Below are 9,106 nucleotides of genomic sequence, written 5' to 3'. Positions count from 1 at the left end.
CTGCTGAAGATGCTCTGAGGATTTTAGGCATATGTGAGTGAGTGAGTGAGTGTTAGAGATGCTTTAACATTGCTGGGTTTTGACTGTTTTCTAGACATCCGGTGAGGGTACGTCGTCGACGGGGAAGACACGCCAAACTTGCTGTAGCTAGCGCACAAACCAATGGAACATAGACGGACGCGCGTCCTGCTCCCTGTGTCTCCGCCGCCTCCGTCGACATCGCCGCCGGTCGGTGCACTTGCGCTCTGGAGTCTGGCTGCCAGCTCCCGCGAATCCTCAAGGAATGGTACTCCCTCCGTCCAACCGAAGTGTACATTCATCTGCCAATTTTGCTCTTGCGCGTTATCCACGGAATGAATTTTCCGACGGAGATACGGAGTACATAAATGTTGTAATTCCCGCGCGCGCGCCCGCCCGCTCAAGAACAGGGGAGGAGATATAAAACGGAAATCCAGCTCCTCTGACTCTCTCTCTCGCGCGCGCGCGCGGGCAATGCTCAGGTCTGCCGACTCGCCGCCGTCTCCTCATATTCCCTTCCAAGTAAGGCACGGACGCCAGCTCCTCTGCTCTGCGTCCAATTGACCCCGTTCTCGATTCAGATTCTGACTCTGCGCGTGTGGTCAAATTTCAGGGAATCCGAGGACGACAGGGATTGCGCGCCATATTTTCTTTCCTCCGCCTTACCTTCTACTTCACGGGATTGTTGATTTATATATGACCGGATCAATAGCAGCAGCGGCAGTACAGAATTCGACCTCCGGAGCGTGAACAGGGCTCGATTTCCTCCGCTGTACACTTGAGAAATTATATTATTTAGAAATAGCAATAATAATCATCCGGCACCTCCAGTCGGATTAGGACTCCTCCCCTTCGGACCGGGAGGGGCTGCGGCTATTATTTATAGTAGCAGAAGAATAGGAAGGTGCTAGTATTGGGTTTTCGTCAGGGAGACAATCGCCTGCTAAGCTGCAACAATCGTCTTGGGCAGTCGCCTGAAGGATTCAAAATATAGAAGAACTAAAAGAAGATCACACAGACCAGCTCACTGGATTTCTCCATGGATGCCAACAACGATAATAACAGCTCCAAGAGCCAGAACCAAGTAAGTCAATTAGCCCTCTCTTCTTGTATTACATGTTGATCTCTTTGTTCATATTCTGTTGTTTTCAGTTCTATTGATATAACATTCTACAAATAGTAGCTGTATCTTCAACTAATACTACATGCTTAGAGCCTGAACACATTTGTCCTCATGCATCAGGCGTGATGCTTGAGAAAGCATTGTGTTGATGCGTAGCAGCTTTTTCTAGCAATGCAGAAGTACTTAGAGGCTATATTTGGAACATCTTTTCTTTTTCAAAACCAAAGTATATCGATACCATATTTAAGTGGCCGGCTAAGAATACTTCAGTTTTTTCCCTTTCTCATATTTTTGGCATTCCATTATCAGTTAGTATGGTAGTTCTAGCGCTTGATCCTCACAAATAATCTGAAAACTGTACAAGTGTTTTACTCTGTGAGGTATAAAAACCAGCTAGTTTAGAGCTCCTCCGGCATAGCTGCACACAGTATGTTGTACTGAACTTTTCAGATCCGCAGTGTACGGGCGCAGTTTATATATAACCAATTTTATACAAACATAAATACATGACACTGATCAATCTGAACGGAATCAGCTCACCCAATTACTGTTAGCAAGTGTGCTCGGGAGATATTTGGCTTTATCAAATGCTAGATTGCTCTTGTCACTGTGCAACTATTTTCTGCTTGGAATTTCTGAATTCATTCATGTGGCAGCTAACTAACGGGTTTATAATTTACGTTGCAGCAACTGGAGGGTGAAGATAGGCTCAGCACACTGACTGATGATATCTTACTCTCTATCTTGGGGAGACTCACTGCACATATGGCTGCAAGGACAAGTGTGCTCTCTACACGGTGGATGCATCTTCCTTGGTTGCTGCCTGAGCTCAGCATCAATGTCAAGGAATTCCTATCTGGTCCATGCTCTGACCCTGCTGAGGAAAATGATATGGATCAAGCTATGGCATCGTTAACAAATGCGACCAGGAGTTTCTTGGCTAAACCACGGAAAGGATCGAGCATTTCGAGGCTGCACCTTCAGCTATACTTGATCAACACTTTCTTATGTGACATTGGCCCACTTGTAGATGATGCAGTCAGTAGTGATTTGTTGAAAGATTTGGATCTCACCGTTCATGACGAAACAGATCCTCTTGACCGTACTGAGGAAGATATGATACAGCGAGCCCAGGACGTGGATGGTTTTTTCACTGCATACCCTACTGTGCTCCGTTGCCTCACAAGACTCTGTCTATATAACGTATGCTTTGGAAAATTGGACATCAACCATATCTTGTCTGACTGCTGCAAGCAACTAAAGCACCTAATCCTCTTTCATTCTGATAGTGGAGAATGCACTCCGTGTAAGATAGATGCACCAAACTCAAAACTAAGTATTCTAGAAATCAACACGTGTCGCTTTGAGAGGCTTGAGTTGGTCTGTCTTCCAAAACTGGAGAGGCTCGAATGGAATACTTGGTTGTCTGTATATGCACCCTTGTCTTTTGGTTTTGTCCCATCTCTTGGGGAATTGAAACTATCAAATGGTAGATCAGCTTCGCATCGAGGGTTTAAATTAAGTGAGGTTCTAGATGGAGCCACAAGCATTCATACTCTGACATTGGATTTCCAAGGAGAAAACGTAAGTACTAATCCGTTTTTTTAATTATCTTTTGGTATTCCATTCAATGGGGTCATAGCTATATTAACCTCCACCTCTACCTCTTTCTTCTTATTTTCTTTTCTTGTGATCAGCTTTGGATGCCACTACAAATAAAGGAACTCTGCCCCGCATTCAACAAGATAAGGAAGCTGTCTGTGTGTGGTATATTTGTTGACTTTGACATTGAATGGACGATAGCCTTTCTTGAGGCGGCACCCTCCATTGAGTTATTACATATTGGGGTAACTTCTGTTGTCTCAGTCTTGTAGTATTTCCTCTGTCCACAAATAACGTATCTAGACAAATCTTAGTCACTTATTTGTGGTCGGAGGGAATAATATTTTTCTAGCTGAAGTATGTTGTTTCCCTGTAAAAAGATTGTTTCCTTGTTTCCACAAATCTTCTTGCCTATATTTGTAATATCTATGTGGGGCTTACCTTAATTACCAGAAATGATAATGGAACTTTTTTTAAATCCTATCCAACTACATTATAACTTACTGCTCATGCAAATATAGGTATGGGACCATGCATGTGAAGACAATGCGAACGTAAGGTCGACATTCCCCCAAAGAAGAAATCCTCGGTGGGAGGTGGATTTCCGCAGCTCCAAGAACTTGCTATTGAAAGAGCTCCAGTTCATTGGCTTTGCGTCATTTGAACACCAGTTTACATTTATAAGAGCTTTGCTGGAGCGGGCTCCGAACTTGCAGACAATAGTTCTGAAACCGAACGAACAATGTGACCAATGTGACGCCCTTGATACACTACCACTGTCTTTATTATTTCCAAAGGAAAAGGGTGGACAAGAAAAGGTGGTCAGCCGAATAACAGATGGCATATTCTCACCCCAAATATTTTTTGATGAATAAGCATATTGTCTGCAAGCCAAATATTTAATCTGTATGAACCTTTAGTTGTGTGATATTGGTAGTTTCGTGCGAGGAATGTTGTGTTTCATACATGTATTTTTGCAATGTATAGAAATTACAACTATCTTAATTATATTGTGGGATGGTTTCTCTCAAGAGGTTTCCCCTTTTTTTATTTTTCTCTAAATATTCTATATTTTTTCCCTAGTTACCACCCCTCAAGTTGGGGTTGGAAAATCTCCTTGGACGCGTTGGTAGCCTGCATGCAAATGCTGAGGTGGGTAGTGCTAGGCAAGAACATGCACTGAGTCATGTTGTGTAGTCTGTTTGGTAATCACTTAGTTTGGTTGCCAGTGCTTCCTTTTGGCGCTTCTAGTCCAAAAGAATCTGTTTTGGTTGCCACATGAGGCCTGTTATGGTCATCTTGTACAACATTTTGGTGAAGTTACCATATCATACCATACAACTACATTCGATCATATTGAAAAACCTTGTACAACATGAACTTGACGATCACCCTCATACTTTAGGTGCTCCCTCTACCAAATGCACTGCTAAAACAGGCATTGACCGATGATGCATCGGGTGATGAGACATTCACTAAAGATGCATTGGGTGATGAAGCATTGCCTCATGATGCATACACTAGTAAAAAATACTCCCTCCGTCCCAGTTCATAGGGCCTACACTATTTTTAGGTTGCAAATTTAACCATCATAATACAAGTTATATATGATAAAATATATATCATTAGAAAGTTTAGATGTTGTACTTTCTAATGATATAATTTTTATATTGTATAATTGATATTAAGTTTGTCAAATTGACAATCTAGGGATACGCGTAAGCCCTGTGAACCGGGACGGAGGAAGTATACCTCTAGTGGAGTGGATTTTATAATAGGTGGCGTTAATGCGGCACACACCACCAATTGGGTGCCACTAATACGTCATACTCGCACGCCACCATTAATGTTGTAGTTTGTGGCGCGGCAGACAACACACCACGAAAACACGTGTGTCCCCGTGGAAGTGTCAAGGGCCACAGGACGAGTAGATTTCGCAATCTTGTCGCGCAGCCGGTTAACAATTTGAAATTGAAAACATTACGGCACATAAAATTTAAAATAATTCAAACCAAAATATATAAAGCCGGATTTAATTTAAATTTAGGATAATTTACACATTTGAATGAAATTTAAAATAGGATATTAAAAGACATAAAACTTAATCCTAATCTACCAGCCGCCGCCGTCTTCGTCGTCGGTGGTGGTGATGCCCATTCCATCAATTGACCACCGGTCAGCGGGTTGCGCGTGCATTGGTAGGACGGGTGTCGGGAACCCTGGAGGTCGGGGCTAAACAAGCCCAGATATCACATCTGGCATAAGCCTAACCTAGATCTCTAGGGCCTACAGGGTGAGAATCGGTAACACAACAGTGACTCTACGACTGAAATCAAAAATATTACAACTCTTAACAGAGTTAAGATCCAAATTTATTACACGCAGAGGTCACTGACCACAATTCAACGAGCAACGGAAAGCAAATTATGCTATTCTAGATAACAAGACTGCAAAGGGCATAAGAGGCCATAACATAAGGCGACGTCCCAGCAAAATTATAGCATCAAGTACCATAGGACCATCATCTAGAGCTTTATCATAAACACTCTCCAAGCAAAATTCTTTAGTTCCATGCATTTTGAAATTAGACACAAATAAAATATTATCATGAGATTTATAAAAATAGCATAGATTATTATAAATAACAGTAGCATAATTATTCTCACAAGTTTTACTCACAGGGAATATTTCAAGAGAATCCTCATGAACATAACATTCGTCCTCCTTTGGTGAGCATGGAGGGCAATCAAATAATGTAAGAGATAAAGAGTTACTCTCATTAGAAGGTTGGCATGGGTAGCTAATCCTTTCTTTCTCCTTTTGTTCATCACTCTCCTCCTTTTTTTCATCTAATGAGCTTTCAGGTTCAACAACTTCTTATTCCACGGGTTCCTGCAAATTGTCGATACATTCTTGTGCATAATTGAGTCTCTCTTTATAATCAAGGATATAACAATTATTGCTGAAATTTTCTGTGCAATAATCATGGATTTTCATATATGTAGGAAAAATAAAACAAGACAAAAATAAACTAGACAAAACAAAATGAAATAAAAACAGTGAGAGAGGTGGAGTGTACTCCCCAGGTGAACTTATAAGTAGAGCTATGCTCCCCGGCAACGGCGCCAGAAAATAGTCTTGATGACCCACAAGTATAGGGGATCGCAACAGTCTTCGAGGGAAGTAAAACTCAAATTTGTTGATTCGACACAAGGGGAGCCAAAGAATACTTATAAGCCTTGACAGCGTAGTTGTCAATTCAGCTGCACCTGGAAAAGCACTAGCAACAGGGTGATGTGAAAGCAGTGGTAATATGATGCGGCGCCAGAAAATAGTTGGTACTACTTTGACGGCGTGTTGACAGGGAAATGTGATGCGGCAGTAATATGAGAGAAATAGTAACACAGCAGTAGCAGTAACACAGAGGAGATGGCACTGGAAAATATCCCAGTGCGCAATTGATTGAAAAGCAATGATGATAAAATAAAGGACCGGGGTTCCCGACGATCTACACTAGTGGTAACTCTCCAGATAACAAGTGTTGGGTGAACAAATTACATCTGGGCAATTGACAGAATTGAATTTAGCATTAAGATAAAATATCCAGTCTATTAATATCGTAGGCATGTTTTCCATATATAGTCATACGTGCTCGCAATGAGAAACTTGCATAACATCTTTTGTCCTACCAGCCCGTTTGCAGCGGGGCCTCAAGGGAAACTACTGGTAATTAAGGTACTCCTTTTAATAGAGCACCGGAGTATTAACACTTGGTGAAAACATGTGATCCTCATATCAAAATCATCCCCTCTGGTTATCCCAATTAGAGATCACTTTGGGACCTCGGGTTCCGGACAAAGACATGTGCATACAATTTGTAGATACAATCTAAGCAACAATTATAGAGCCTAGATCTAAGATCATGCCACCCGTGCACTAGTGACAAGCATTAAACATAACAATATTGCAGTAACTGATGACCCACAAGTATAGGGGGTGTATCGTAGTACTTTCGATAAATAAGAGTGTCGAACCCAATGAGGAGCAGAAGGTGTTGACAAGCAGTTTCGATGAAGGATTCACTGTAAATGCTCACAGACAAGTTTTCAGGAGGTTTTGATATAGCAGATAAATAAAATACAAGTAAGTAAAATGCGAGAATAATAATTGCAGCAAGTGGCCCAATCCTTTTTAGCGCAAAGGACAAGCCGGTTTGTTTACTTATGATGACCAAACATTCTTGAGGACACACGGGAATTAGGCTAGTGCTTTCGCTTCATATAGTTGATTAATCTTCATTGTTTTGATAAGTGTTGTGTGGGTGAACCTATGCTAATGCACCGCCCTTCCTAGGACTAATACATACTTGTGATTAAACCCCTTGCAAGCATCTGCAAATACAAGAAAATAATTAAGATAAATCTAACCACAGCCTTAAATTCTAAGATCATGCTATCCTTCATGCATCGATATACCAACGGGGGTTCAGGTTGCTGTCACTCCGGCAACCCCACAATTAGCAAACGAATACAAGATGCATTCCCCTAGGCCCATAAAGCTGAAGTGTCATGTAGTCGACGTTCACATGACACCACTAGAAGAATAACACCACAACTTAAATATCAAACCATTAAATATTACTCAACATAGTTCACTACTAACATTTAGACTTCACCCATGTCCTCAAGAACTAAACGAACTACTCACAAGACATCATATGGAACATGATCAGAGGTGATATGGTGATGGATAACAATCTGAACATAAACCTTGATTCAACGGTTTCACTCAATAGCATCAATAACAAGGAGTAATCAACACCGGGAGAGTTTCCCCTATGAAATACTCAAGATTCAACCCTAGATGTTACAGTGGAGACGAGGTGCAGCGGTGGAGATGACGGTGTCGGTGGTGGTGTTGGAGATATGCCCATGAGGCAATAATAAAATGGTTATTATAATATATCTTTGTGTTTATGATAATGTTTACATACCATGCTATAATTGTATTAACCGAAACATTGATACATGTGTGTTATGTGAACAACAAGGAGTCCCTAGTAAGCCTCTTAACTAGCTTGTTGATTAATAGATGATTAGTTTCATAATCATGAACATTGGATGTTATTAATAACAAGGTTATATCATTATATGAATGATGTAATGGACACACCCAATTAAGCGTAGCGTAAGATCACGTCATTAAGTTATTTGCTATAAGCTTTCGATACATAGTTACCTAGTCCTTTTGACCATGAGATCATGTAAATCACTTATACCGGAAAGGTACTTTGATTACATCAAACACCACTGCGTAAATGGGTGGTTATAAAGGTGGGATTAAGTATCCGGAAAGTATGAGTTGAGGCATATGGATCAACAGTGGGATTTGTCCATCCCGATGACGGATAGATATACTCTGGGCCCTCTCGGTGGAATGTCATCTAATTAGCTTGTAAGCATATGAATAAGTTCATAAGAGACTACATACCACGGTACGAGTAAAGAGTACTTGTCAGGAGACGAGGTTGAACAAGGTATAGAGAGATACCGATGATCAAACCTCGGACAAGTAAAATATCGCGTGACAAAGGGAATTGGTATCGTATGTGAATGGTTCATTCGATCACTAAGTCATCGTTGAATATGTGGGAGCCATTATGGATCTCCAGATCCCGCTATTGGTTATTGGTCGGAGAGAAGTCTCAATCATGTCTACATAGTTCGCGAACCGTAGGGTGACACACTTAAGGTTTGATGTCATTTAAGTAGATATGGAAATATGGAATGGAGTTCGAAGTTTTGTTCGGAGTCTCGGATGGGATCCAGGATATCACGAGGAGGTCCGGAATGGTCCGGAGAATAAGATTCATATATAGGAAGTCATTTTCTAGTTTTGAAAATGATCCGGTATTTTTCCTGGAAGGTTCTAGAAGAGTCCGGAAGAAATCAGCATGGAAGGTGGAGTCCCAGAGGGAATCCACCCACCTTGGCCGGCCAGCCTAAGGGAGGAGGAGTCCCAAGTGGACTCCTCCCCATGGTGGCCGGCCACCCCACCAAGGAAAGGGGGGAGTCCCACTCCCCCTAGGTTTGGTCATATGGAAGGTTTATGTTGGGGTCTTATTCGGAGACTTTTGACCTAATCCTTGGGGCTTCCACCTATATAAAGAGAGGAGGGGAGGGGCTGGCCGGCCACTCTTGGCTCCACCTTGGCCGCACCCCTATGAGGGCCGGCGCCCAAGCCCCCTCTCCCCAACCCGCATATGCTTAGCGAAGCTCCGCCGGAGATCTCCATCGACACCGCCACCACGTCGTCGTGCTGTCGGAATTCCAAGGAGGATCTACTACTTCCGCTGCCCGCTGG

The 9,106-nt window shown here is 42.1% G+C and overlaps 1 protein-coding gene across 1 annotated transcript; it reads left to right on the top strand.

The window, feature by feature from the left end:
• Window positions 1-637: 637 nt before the first annotated feature.
• On the top strand, window positions 638-3,015 carry LOC127348231 (uncharacterized). The gene is made up of 4 exons (XM_071828874.1): window positions 638-1,102; window positions 1,829-2,725; window positions 2,839-2,908; window positions 3,008-3,015. The coding sequence occupies exons 1-4, from the start codon at window positions 1,058-1,060 to the stop codon at window positions 3,013-3,015; spliced, it is 1,020 nt and encodes a 339-aa protein (XP_071684975.1). The 5' UTR covers window positions 638-1,057.
• The last annotated feature ends 6,091 nt before the right edge of the window (window positions 3,016-9,106 follow it).

Source organism: Lolium perenne, chromosome 4, assembly GCF_019359855.2.
Source record: "Lolium perenne isolate Kyuss_39 chromosome 4, Kyuss_2.0, whole genome shotgun sequence".
Taxonomy (NCBI): domain Eukaryota; kingdom Viridiplantae; phylum Streptophyta; class Magnoliopsida; order Poales; family Poaceae; genus Lolium; species Lolium perenne.
The sequence above is the reverse complement of the archived record's forward strand: the minus strand, read 5'-3'. Positions and strand labels throughout refer to the sequence as shown.

What these genes read in the sequence shown, in the direction of transcription:
- LOC127348231 (XM_071828874.1), top strand. Translation starts at nt 1,058, where the DNA reads ATGGATGCCAACAACGATAATAACAGCTCCAAGAGCCAGAACCAA. An exon ending in GCTCCAAGAGCCAGAACCAA is followed by an intron (nt 1,103 to 1,828) that starts GTAAGTCAATTA and finishes TTTACGTTGCAG; the next exon opens with CAACTGGAGGGTGAAGATAG. An exon ending in TGGATTTCCAAGGAGAAAAC is followed by an intron (nt 2,726 to 2,838) that starts GTAAGTACTAAT and finishes TCTTGTGATCAG; the next exon opens with CTTTGGATGCCACTACAAAT.